Source organism: Muscardinus avellanarius, assembly GCF_963383645.1.
Source record: "Muscardinus avellanarius genome assembly, chromosome: 4".
Lineage (NCBI taxonomy): Eukaryota > Metazoa > Chordata > Mammalia > Rodentia > Gliridae > Muscardinus > Muscardinus avellanarius.
The window spans coordinates 52400356-52413639 of NC_137789.1; the positions used below are offsets into that span (position 1 = coordinate 52400356).

General features: G+C 36.8%; 1 protein-coding gene across 1 annotated transcript in view; it reads left to right on the forward strand.

The window, feature by feature from the left end:
* The window catches only part of CNGB3 (cyclic nucleotide gated channel subunit beta 3), a gene marked incomplete at both ends in the record, with an annotated part of 160428 nt that overhangs the window by 90169 nt on the left and 56975 nt on the right, over positions 1-13284 (forward strand). The window contains 2 exons of the mRNA XM_080694751.1: positions 416-538; positions 11581-11722. Of these exons, the coding sequence (XP_080550877.1) occupies positions 416-538; positions 11581-11722 (265 nt within the window). The remainder of the gene's footprint in view (positions 1-415; positions 539-11580; positions 11723-13284) is intronic.

Below are 13284 nucleotides of genomic sequence, written 5' to 3' on the forward strand. Positions count from 1 at the left end.
TTTCACCCCTTTGCTGTTCTGAACCTCACTTGCACAGAGACCTCTGGTCACAACAGTTAATCATAGCAGAAAGTCCCATGAGCTTTTCCAAGATATCCAGTTAAATCAGTGTGGCGGATTTTATGGCGCTCAAAATAGAGAGGTGACCTGGAGGCATGTCTTTGACAGAGTTGACTCATACCATCTGTGAAAAGAGAGGGAGCGTTTTTCTAACACTCTGTCAGTCCCAGTCAAGACACTGCGGTCAGAAAATATGCAGCAGCCCCATCACTTTCCACTGTACTAATGAGAGTTAACAGTCGGCGAATCTGAAGCGAGGAGACTCAGCAGAGACTTTGAGGAAAAGAAAATGTTAAAATAAGCTGCATTCCAAAAGCGGCATGAATCCTTACTTTGCCTTTATTGTCTCTGACAGAGTCATTCGAACAACTGGGCACTTGTTGTTTATTCTGCACATTAATGCCTGCATTTATTACTGGGCTTCAAGTTATGAAGGAATTGGCACCACTAAATGGGTATATAATGGTGAAGGAAACAAGTAAGTCCTGATTTTGAAGGAAATGTTCAGTGATTCTTTTTAAATTTCTGTTTCAGTGTAGGAAATATTTTAAGTTGGAGCTTTTTCTTATTATTTGTTGTTGTCCATAGCCTAATCACAGGTAGTTAAATCCTTTTTAGCATGTCACTGTTTTTCAGGGAAAATGAGCATAGGATAGCAGAATAGGAAATATCAGAGTCCTTCTAATAGAGAATAGGTGTGAGAGTGTGTGCTTTGGGTTGGCCTATGACATGCATGTCCTATTTGGGAATCATGATCCAAAAGTTTGGAAGCCTCTCTTTAGACAAGTGCAGTAAGAAACTTTTAATAACTGCAATGCTGATTGTTAGCAATGAACAATGTTAATTATTCAGAGGGCAGGTGCAGTGGCTAATTAGTTTACCACTGAAGAGTTTTATGGGTTTATGAGTCAGCTATAACCGCTAACTCAATTAAACATTTAGAGAGTAACAAGGATCATAAATTAAACTTGACAATTCGGCACACAAGTATCCTAAGAATAAAAGAGATCATTTGAAAATTTTAGTGCAGTAGAATCAGGATTCAGTCATTGCAACTGAGTTATTTAATAGCAAAATTTTCTTTCAGTAGATCCTTTCAGTAGATTTCCTTTCAGGTATAAAATAAACTCAACTAACTGTCTGCTTCAGAAAGTGACACTGAATATAAGGTAATGTATTTACTGGGGAAAAAACTAGGTCCCAGTATTGCCTTGAAGGACAATGTGCAGCAGCTTTGGGGTGGAGAACAATTAGAGGATAGGGCAAAGAGTGAAAAAAGATCTTACAAAATTACACCCTACCTAATAACAATAATTTTAACCTTTAACAGAACTGATTTTTAAGAAATTGAAGTCAGAAGGCCTGTTGATTTTTAAACACACACACACACACACACACACACACACACACACACACACAATCTATCTTGAGAAGTCTATACAACACTGTAGGTTTATACCCACAACTTATTAATAACTACTCTTCTTTAAAATGTGAGCTAAATTTGCATGTTTTTGCCTTGACGTAGGTAATTTTTACATAAAATTAAAATGCCAACTTCATTAAATACACATTCAGCACAATGGCTTAAATTAAAATACCTTGTTGGAATAAAACTGGTAATACCAATTGTTAGAATAAGTTGAATTTGAATCTCTCATACATTGTTGTCAAGAATATAAAATGGTACAACCATTTTGGAAAAATATCAAAGAATTTCTTTTACAACTAGTCATACACTTAACAACTCAAAAATTCTAAGCCTACACAAGAAAAGGAAAATATACAACAGAGAAAGCATTTATACAGAATATTCATAGATGCTCTATTCATAATAATCAAAAACTTGAGATAGCCTAGGTATTTGTTCAAAGGTGAAAATATAAACTGTAGTATTTTTGATAGATAAATAGGTAGGTAGATAGATGATAGATGATAGATAGATGGATAGATACTAATTATCAACAGAGGAATAAATTACTGATATACACAACATGAAATAACTCTTAAATATACTATGCTGTATAAAAGGTATCTTAAACAAAAACATACATACTATATGATTTCATGTATGTGAAATTCTGAAATAGATAAAACATATCTATGATAGAAAAAATTGAAACACTAATTGCCTCAGAGGCACTGAGACAAGGACTGACTGGAAAAAAACCTGAAAGTCATTTCTAGAGTGATGCAAGTATTCTATATCTTGACAGGTTTAGGTTACACAGATACATGCACCTGTCAAAAATTCATCAAATGATACAAAAATCAGTAGCATAGACTAACTGCACTGTCCAAAAAGGAAATTAAATGATTCCATTTATAATATCATCAAAAAGAATAAAATATTAGGAGGCTTAAGTCTTGTACCCCCAAAACTATGAAACACAAATGGAAAAACATCTATGTTCATGGACTGGAAGAGTTAGTATTGTTAAAATGTTCAAACTACACCAGACATGGTCATGCATGTCTATAATCCAGTACGTGGGAGGCTGAGGCAGGAGGATGGCAGGTTCAAAGCCAGCCTCAGCAATTTACCAAGGCCCACAGAAACTTAGAAAGATCCTATTTCAAAATAAAAAATAAAATAGGGCTTGGGTGTATCTTGAAGTTAAAATGCCTCTGGATTCAATCCCCAGCATCACAAAAAAAACAAAGTTCTAACTATTCATAGCAATCCATAGATTCAGTGCAAACCCTATCAAAATGCAAATGCCTTTTTAAAAGAAATTTAAAACTCAATCTAAATATTAATACAGAACCCCAAAAGACCCCAAATAGCTAATATAATTTTTAGCAAAAAGAACAAAGCTAATACCATCACACTTCCTGATTTCAAAGTATAGTACAAAGTTATAGTAATTAAGTGGTATGATACTGGCATAAAAAAAATGGATACGTGGACCAATGGAGCAGAATAGAGAGCCCAGACATAAACCAATGTATATATGTTTGACTGATCTTCAACAAAGATGCTAAGAATGCACAATGAAAAAATACTCTCTTCAATAACTAGTTGTAATAGTTTGGATTTAAAATGTTCACCAAAACTCACGTGGTCAGCTCTGCAGTCAGGTTTGGAGGCAGTGCAGGGCTGGAGGTGGGTCCCTGGAGACATAGCCTCAGGACTGTATAGGTCCCTTCCCCTCCCCTCATGGTCTCAGCTAAATGCTGTCACACCCTGAATCCCTGACCCTGTGGGTTCTGCCTGGGAACCAGTTGAACACAGACTGACAAGTGACTCCTGAAATCTTTAAAAGCTGTGAGCTAAATAAATCTTCCTCTAAGTTGTGTATGTCAGGTATTTTGGTCAGAGCTGTGAAAATGCTAGCAATAGTATTGGGAAAACTAGATGCCCACATGCAAATATACATATATTTCTTATCTTACACTATACACACAAATCAATTCAAAATGAATTAAAGGGGGAAAATGGCAACTGTGGGATGCAGCACATCTTAGTAATTGAAACAAATAAAGTTCAACTACCGAGAAGGCAGTATCTTGACAAACAAAATAAATACAGCTCACGAACCAAAACAGAACCAGGAACCACAATGGATTCTAGATGCAGCCTGGCCACTGAAGCCATCGCAGGCCATGGCCCCAAACCGCAAATGCCGACTCTGGTGGACACTGGTGTGGCAGCCCCAAGAAATACAGAAAAATAATCCAAGAGCTTGAAAGTGGCAACAGAGCTCCAACATCTAAGTGATGAGCAGTGCCCTGCATCATGCTTCAAGGATGCAAAAGAAGACCCAAAAGCCCATACATTCACAATAGGCGGCACCTGCAGCCCTCCAGAGATCCAGAGTAGGGCAGCCAGGTAAACTGCTTACATTACTCGGTACTTGGTGGAAGACCACCCAGAAAAGCCAAGGGACCCAGCGGGCTAATCCAGTTAAAAACTCCAGACACAGAAAAGGTGCTCAAGGTGCAGTATCTGCACAGGGTCACAGGGGGTCGCTCCAAGACTACACTGGACATCCTCTGCCCCTGCAGATAGGGAAGCCCGTGCTTGGGAGGCGGAGACAGGAGGATCTCGCAGGTTCAAAGCCAGCCACGCTGGCTTAAGAGACCCTGTTTCTAAAAAAAAAGTATAAAATAGGTCTGGGAGTAAAAAGTATAAAATAGGTCTGGAGGTAGAAGGGTTTCTAGGAACCCCAGTACCACCAAAAAAAATAATAATAATAAAAATAAGAAGAAGAAGAAGAAGAAATAAAAAAGGAGACATCACCACAGACAATGGGGAAATTTAAAGGATTATCAGAAACTATTTTTAAAATTTGTACTCCAATAGGCTGGAAAACATGGAAAAAATTGACAGATTTCTAAGCACATATAACCTACCTAAACTGAACCAAGAGGACATAGCAAGCCTAAACCAACCAATAGCAAGCAAAGAAATAGAAACAGCAATAAAAATTCTACTATCAAAGAAAAGCCCAGGCCCTGATGGGTCTTCAGCTGAATTCTACAAAACCTTCAGTGAAGAATTAATCCCCAAAATTCTCAAATTGTTCCAGGAAATTGAAAGAGATGGAATTCTCCCAAATACCTTCTACAAGGCCAGAATCACATTAATTCCCAAACCAGTAAAGATACCTCAAGAAAGGTAAATTACATACCAATATCCTTGATGAATATAGATGTAAAAATTCTAAACAAAATACTAGCTATACACATTCAAAGCTTATCAAGAGATTTGTACACCATGACCAAGTTGGTTTCATCCCAGAAAAGCAAGGCTGGTACAACATATGCAAGTCAATACATGTTATTCACCACATAAATAGAACTGAAAAGAAAAACCACACAATCATATCAATAGATGCTGAAAAAGCATTTGACAAAATCCAACACCCATTCATGTTAAAAACACTGCAGAAATTGGATTAGAAAGAACGTATTTCAACATTATTAAGGCAATATACAATAAACCCAAAGCCAACATCATATTGAATGGGGAAAAGTGCAAGACTTTTCCCTAAAATCACGAACAAGACAATAATGCCCACTATCTCCACTCCTTTGTAATATAGTCCTTGAAACGCTTGTCACAACAATAAGACAAGAGAAGAAAACCAATGGAATTCAAATACGAAGAGAGGAATTAAAACTATACTTATTTGCAGATGACATAATCCTTTATCTAGAAGACCCAGCTATACCACTCCTGGGTATTAGTCCAAAGAGGCTGAAATCAGAGAACTACAGTAACATGTGCATACCCATGTTCACAGCAGCACAATTCATAATAGCCAAAATATAGAACCAACCTAAGTAGGTCTCCATCAACAGATGAAGTATTGCAAAATTATGGGAAATACACACGATGGAACTCTACGCTGCTATAAAGAAGAAGAAATCATGTCATTCACAATAAGAGAGAAAGACCTGAAGAACATTATGTTTAGTGGGATCAGTCAGGCACAGAAATAGAAGGGACATATGTTTTCTCTAACATGCCCAAACTAGGAAGTATTAGGAATACCAGAGGGACTCCAGATAATGGAAGGGAAACCTTAGGAAAGTTAGAATGGGAGGATAGGAGAGGAAGAAGGCTGAGGTTGATTAATGGGGGAGCTACATCCGAATATGTGTAAAAGTATAAATATAGCATGGTTAACCTGGACACTCTTTGCTGGAGGGTGAAGGGGAAGTGCGGGAGAGGGAAACAAGCACAGTACGAATGTATGCCATTTTTAATATTTTCCACATAAAAATTGTTTTAAAAATTAAAAAATTAAAAAATGAGTTAAAGGGCTTGCAAGCCAGGCCTGGGTCACTTGGAAGCCATGTTGGCCTCAGAGGAAGTAGCAAGAACAGAGGTTCAAGTGGCCAGCATGCCTTCCAGCCCAGCAGCTCCAAGAGGAGCCACTGTCACCTCCAGTCTGTTGGGGCCCCCAAAAGAAGCTGGTTGTGGCCTGCTACCTCATAGCTATAAGGCAGCAGCCAGAGACCAGGTGCCAGCCACCCAGGAGCTGATCCATTCATCAGCAAGTGAAACAGCTGTAGACCAACATTCTGTGCACAGGTGCATCATAGCTGCAGCAAGATCCTGCCCAACAGCCCAAAGCTCAACATGCACCTGGTCGAGAGCCACCACCTGCAGGATGACATAATAAATCCAATAATGAGAAAATATTTGAAAACCATATGGAAATTCTACAGTTGTCCAATTGAAAAATGCCTCAGAGGCCCGTCAGATCATTTTCTCAGTTATTGCTCATAAAACAGCACTTTATGAAAACACATGCCAAGAAGCATAAATGCAGTAAGTGCAACAATTCACAGGACACTGAATGGGACTTGAAAAAACAGGACTGTGGCATGACCTTCTAGGACACATATGACTGTTCCTACATAAGCAGAATGGCATTATATTCTCACATCTACCCAATTGGCCATGAGATCCCTGCAGGACACATAGATCCACCTAGAAACAACAGAAACTATCTGCAAAACCAAGATTTGGATAATAAGACTATTGAACCACTGGGCAATCAACTAAGCCCTTGGCCAGATGCTCAAAGCTAGAGACTTCAGAAATAAAGCTAGTATTCTTTTGAAGACTCTCATAGCTCTAGCCAGAGAGCAGAGTGTCATGGGCCTTCAAGGTAACCTCCAAAGTTGCTTTTACCAGAGCCTAAAGTGGCTCTTTAATTAAACTTCTTATCACGTGCCTGTTTTTGTGCCTGCAACTGACTAATTAGCCCAGCCCAAAAGTGTCAGGCAGGATTCTGCTGCAGGGGCTATGCATTAGCACCTTTGTCTAACCTGATCCTCAGCTTAGATTCAGAGGCTTGCTCTCTTACAGTAAGCCTACCTCTTTCAAACATAATAAATACTGTTGTTGAGTCAATTTGTACAGGTGCTCAAGTGAGCTTGGGTAAAAATCTTTCTAATCTTTTAAAAGAACTAGACAATACACATCAAAAGAATAGCTTTTCTTCAATCAACATAGACAGGCAGAGCTGTCCTTCAACTCACAAAACTTTATGCCTTCTGCACAATGGGTTGGCCTTGACTCCTCCATGTTGTCTTGTTCTCATACTGATCTGTTTGCTCCTCCAGTGTTCCTTCCCATTAATGTTCGCACACAGACATTCTGTTCAGCTCTTAGGTAACTTCATTTATTAAACCTGTTCAGATTCATGCATTTGTAGACACTTGTTTCCAGTCAGGTGGTATCTCAAGATAAAAAAAAAAAAAAACCTGGGGGTTGCAAAGTCCCACAGAAGAAACAAGACCCATCTATTGGTTGCTTAAAAGAAACACATCTCACTGGCAAAGATATACATCAATTAAAAATGAAAGAATGGAAAATAATCTTTCATGTAAATAGAATCCAAAAGCAAACAGAAATAACTATACTCGTATCTGACAAAACAAACTTCAAACTAAACTTAGGCAGAAAAGACAAAGTCACTACACACTGGTAAAAGGATGGATGGAATGTTAAGCCAGACACAAAAAGACAAGTATCAGAAGCCCACATAAGTGGAACCTAGAATGAAAAAAAATGATAGCAGTAAGAAAGCAGTAATCAGAGCAATCAGTAGAAAAGGACAGCTGGTGGGGCAACATTGGGTAGATGTGATCAAAATATGTTATTTATGCATATAAATATGCCACAATGAAACCCATTATTCTGTACAATTAAAATGTACTAATAAAACAAAAATTTAATAAAATGTGTGATCTAAAAGTATAAAAATACTAGAAGCAAACACTGTAAACCTTCATGATCTAGGTCTGGGCAATGATATGTTGGATATTACCCCCAAAATAAAGGCAACACAGACGAATACGTTTACATAGTATTAAAAAGTTTCTGTACAGCAAAGGAAACAATCAACAAGAGAAGAAAGCAACATACCAAATGGGAGAGAATATTTTCAAACCATATATTTGATAATGGTTTGATATTCAAAATAAATAAGGAATTCCTACAATTTGATAGCAAAAAAAAATTTAATAATCAAAGGACCTGAAAAAAGATTTCCCAAAAGAAGACATCAAGTATATGAAAAGGTGCTCAACATCCTTAAACATTAGGGAAAGGCAAATCAAAACAAAAATAAAATGTCATCTCACCCTATAATCAAAAAGAGAAAAATTAGCAAATACACACAAGGATGCAGAGGAAGGAAACTCTCAGACACTGTTGGTGAAATTGCAAGCAAGCTTAGCCGCTGTGGAAAGCAGCATGGAGATGTCTGAAAATTTTCAAATGTTTGTCTTTTTTATTACAGCCATTCTGTCTGGGATGACATAATATCTCACTGTGGTTTTGATTTGCATTTCCCTGATGATTAATGATATTGAACATTTTTATATACTTCTTGGCCATTTGTATACCTTCTTTTGAGAAATGTCTGCTCAGATGATTTTTGTATTTTAATTACATTATTTCTTACTTTTGCTGTTGAGATTTTTTTAGTTTCTTGCTGTTCACATAGAAAGTATTCCTATTTTCACGTTGAATTTTTTATGTTTCATGTGAAATTCTGCCTTATTGCTTTAACTTGAAGTTGTTGTGTATACTTTACATAATATACGTTCATAGTTAGATTGTCCATGTACTAATTCAGCAAGATAGACTCTCCTTGAAAAGATCTATCTGTCTGGAGTGTAGATATTAGAGATGGACACACTTGACTAATTAAGCTAATCCTAGAAAATCAATATGCCACCATCTAATTAAATTACAAATCTTACCTTTGGCTGTGCATGTTAGGTGTAAAATGTGACTGAGACAAGAATCTGAAAATAAAGCACAAAGCATCAGTGCAGAAAATTTCCAGTTAACACAGCAGACTATTTAATACCAAAAAAAAAGTAGTTCAAGTTTAGTCCCTCAGATTTAGAAAATTAATGCCAAAGTCAAGTCTCACATTTGTTTTTGTTTTAACACCCAAAAATGAGAAAGTAATTCATGTGTTTGTTCCTATTAACCCTACAGTGACTTTGAAGGGGAAAGGAATTCCAAAACGTATAATGGAATTGATCACATAGGGAGAGCATCTACTTCCTCCCTGTGTTGGGCAGTATTGGGTTTAATACATTTCTTTAATTTAAAGAGACCCACAATCCAGGACCTGTGACCAAAATAAATTAGGTAACAGGAAATTATAAGTTGGAATTTGAAAAGTTAAAATGCAATCTTTAAAATTACTTCCACACTCCTTCAAGGTGATTCTTTTTTACATCAAGTTCACTATAATATTAGGAAGCCCAAAGAAGCCTTCTAGGGAAAAAAATTACACAGTAATAATATTTTTATTCTCTTGGTACAATGGTTTCAAAACCTACCAAAGAGTTAATTACTTTTTCTGTTCCTATAACCACCAGTTTAAAAAATAATCTTATGTCCTTCAAAAGGCATTGAATTTCAAAATGAGTGACTTCTTTATAGAAATTTTTATTTGATATTGACTTCAGTTTCTTTCCTTCTTTGTAAATCTCAGATTCTTTGTATCTGAAGTTCTGCAAATCATTAATCATTTTCATGCAAAAAAAGATTACCCTCCTGAAAGACTAATACATAATTATCTGAAGTGCCTGTGTTATTCTGGAGGATATAGGAAGCCCTCCAGAATAAGAAATAAAAGCCTTACTAGAAAAGGATTCTGTATAAAGTGTTGCTTTTCTATGTCTAGTCCAGACACAGAAAATAGAATAGCTAGTTGGGACCAATTAGATCTCAATAAAATATCTGAAGAAATTCTTTATATACAGGACTTTGTTAAGGATTCAGTAGGAATGCCTCACCTAGGCTGTATTTTCAGAAGTATATAAAGTATACCACACAGTATATACCTAATCATGCACAAAATTGCAATATATCATTGTTATTACATAATGTGGTTGTAATACTAGCTTCCATTCCCACCTCACTGTGAACTCAATAAAACCCATAACCAAAGGCATCTATATGAATTTTATGTGTCCCAATTCTTACCATATTATTTTCTGGTCCTCTGATCTCAGCATTTCCATTTTGCAATTGCTGCAGTACACAGTCTTTATCAAGTATATTTTTGAACATTTTTGCTTTTCTGCAATACTAAATTTCTAAATAAATTACCTATTACATCCAAGAGTAATATCCTATTAAAATGGAGCTCAGTTGCCCTCTATCCCTGATATAGTTTGCACATTCAATAACATAATAAAATATGAGTGGAAATAATAAAGTATATATCTATTCTATTTTCCATTAGTAGAAACAACTGAATCTGAACTATAAAAGGTTCTCCCACTTACATAAATATACTTGATCTCCATAGTATCCCCCACAAGTTACTAGTGTGATAGATTACTTCAAGATGGTGGCCTCATATTTTTTCTCATAGAGAGATGCAGTCAAATTTCTCTTTCCTTGAATTTGAGCTGGCCTTAGTGTTTTGCTTGACAAATATAATGTGACAAGAAATTAGGATGTTATAGGACTACTGGTATATAGGTAACCTTTCAGCTACCACCTGAGCTATGTTGTTCTGGGGAACCAGCTGCCATGTGAGAAGTCTAGCTCTCCTGAGACCACCATGTTATGAAGAAGCTCACATAACATGGCGGGGCGTGGTGGCGCACGCTTATAATCCCCATGCCTCGGAGGCAGAGAAAGGAGGATCGTGCAGGTTCCAAGCCAGCCTCGCTGGCTCAAGAGACCCTGTTTCCAAATAAAAATATAAAATAGGTCTGGGAGTGTAGCCTGGAGGTAGAAGGGTTTCCAGGAACCCCAGTACCACCCAAAAGAAGAAGAAGGAAGAAGAAGAAGAAGAAGAAGAAGAAGAAGGAGGAGGAGGAGGAGGAGGAGGAGGAGGAGGAGGAGGAGGAGGAGGAGAAGAAGAAGAAGAAGAAGAAGAAGAAGAAGAAGAAGAAGAAGAAGAAGAAGAAGAAGAAGAAGAAGAAGAAGAGGCCCACACTAGTCACACCGAGAGGCTAAATGGACAGAGATGCCCAGCCAGCCCTAGCTATTCCAGTCATCCCAGCCCAGGCCCAGACATGTGAGGGAGGATGCTATCTTGGGCAGTCCACACAGGCATAGTACAGAAAAGAATAGAGGGACCTATCCAACATGAGGAATCAAGGGTCTAAACAGCTGATTTAATGGCCTCAATCACATCTACCCAGATATCGTCCACCATTCAAGTCACTCCAGTTGAGGTCCCATTTATCATGGGACATAAATGAGTCAACTTTGGGAACCTTGTACAAATTTTTGAACTGCAAAACTATGATCCTAATAAAATGATAGTTGCTTTATACCATTAAATTTGGGTAATATTCAGTAAATACCTTCCTTGGGTTTAATTAGCCATTTCACAGTATATGTAAATAGATGAAGAAGTCTACATTAGCATAAAGTGTTTACCAGTGTTGCCTATGGAAAGAAAATATTGATTAGGAATAAGTTTGTTATAATTTAGTAATAATCTACTCTCCCAAGGAAAATGATATTTCAATAACATAAAAAAGAAAAATGTATCCTTTCTTTTTTTACAGGTATCTGAGATGTTATTATTGGGCAGTTCGAACTTTAATTACCATTGGAGGCCTTCCAGAGCCACAAACCTCATTTGAAATTGTTTTTCAACTCTTAAATTTTTTTTCTGGAGTTTTTGTTTTCTCCAGTTTAATTGGTCAGGTAAGTTGAGTGTGGATTCCTGATACAAATTTGCAGTTTTGTAGGGCTAATAAGTGATTATGAACTTTATAGAGAAAAAATCAAATTCTCTCTGGTAGCTCCTCTTACTCTTTTTCTCTGTGTCCTCCTCCTCCTCCTCCTCCATCTCTTTTATTCTTTTATTAACTTTCATCCTATTTTAATGACTTGGAGGAGGACATGATTGGTCAAACATCGCCTTTCCATATTTTTTTTCAGAACTGGGGATTGAACCCAGAGACATTCTACCTCCAAGCAACACCCCAGCCCTAGTTTTAATTTTTTTATTTTAAAACAGTGTCTCACTAAGTTGTAGGCCTCATTAAGTAGATGAGGCTGGCCTCAAACCTGCAATCCTCCTGTCAGCCTCTCAAGTACTGGGATTACAAGCCTGTAACCACCATGCCCAGCTGCCTTTCCATTTTTAAACCATTAAATCTATCAAAAACCTGTTATCAAAGTCCATTTCTCAAAGAATTTTATGTCTAAATTAACTTTTTATTTGAAGCTCCCCTAACATACTTTAAATTCTCTTGTTTACTTAAAACTTAAATATTATCATCAAATCACTGGGTTAAAATCAACTTCAGGGATCATTTAAACCAGAGGTTATAAAATGTCATTTTAAATAATCAATGAGTCATCATTTCCCAGATGTTTCACATGGTACCTAGTCCTTATCCTCAGGATATCACAGTCTAGTAAGAAATTAAAACAACCACATAAATAGCTATATTGCAAAGCTGTTGGCATTTACACGTGATAGACTCCAGTATCTTCCTGAATTCCCAGATTCACCATTAATGCAAAGTTCAACGGCATAGATATTTAGACCGCATCCATCCTTGAAAGGTATTCTACATTCCACATGCTAAAAGGCAAAAGAGCCAAGCTGAGTCATGTGTACTAGATGAAGTTAGACTAAGTCACAAAAACAGTCATTCCCACTAGAGAAATTATTGGTTCCCACTCACAGTGGTATGAATGAAACTAGTGCGTTAACAAGACATAATACTGAAAACTGTTGGTTATGACATTGGTCACTGCTCAAAAATAGCCCAAACTCAAACAATACATTATGAATGTCAAGGGTCTGCTATACATAGTAGATGCCAGAGGCATGTGGAAGCTCCCAACTCATTCAGAAAAGGAAAGCTTCTCAGGAGGTTTCATGAAGCAGGATACATTTGAAGAAGCTTCAAAAGCCAAGTTGTATTCAGTAATCTTAGAGAGTTGGTTTAATTGACCAAAAACAATGTTAAAACATGAGACAAGTTGGGGAAAATGGAAAGAGTTCCAGAATGACTGGCACATGGGACATTTGTATCTAAGATATATATATATATATATATATATATATATATATATATATATATATATATTATTATTATTATTATTATTTTAAGGACTCTAATTGCTAAAGTAAAACTTTACCTTGAAGTGAGAGGTGAGCCAAAGAAAGATTTTGAACAAAGAGATTTAAGGGAGTTTTATTCACATAAAATATGAGTTGAAAGTGGTTGTATTGTTTTAAAATAGAGGCT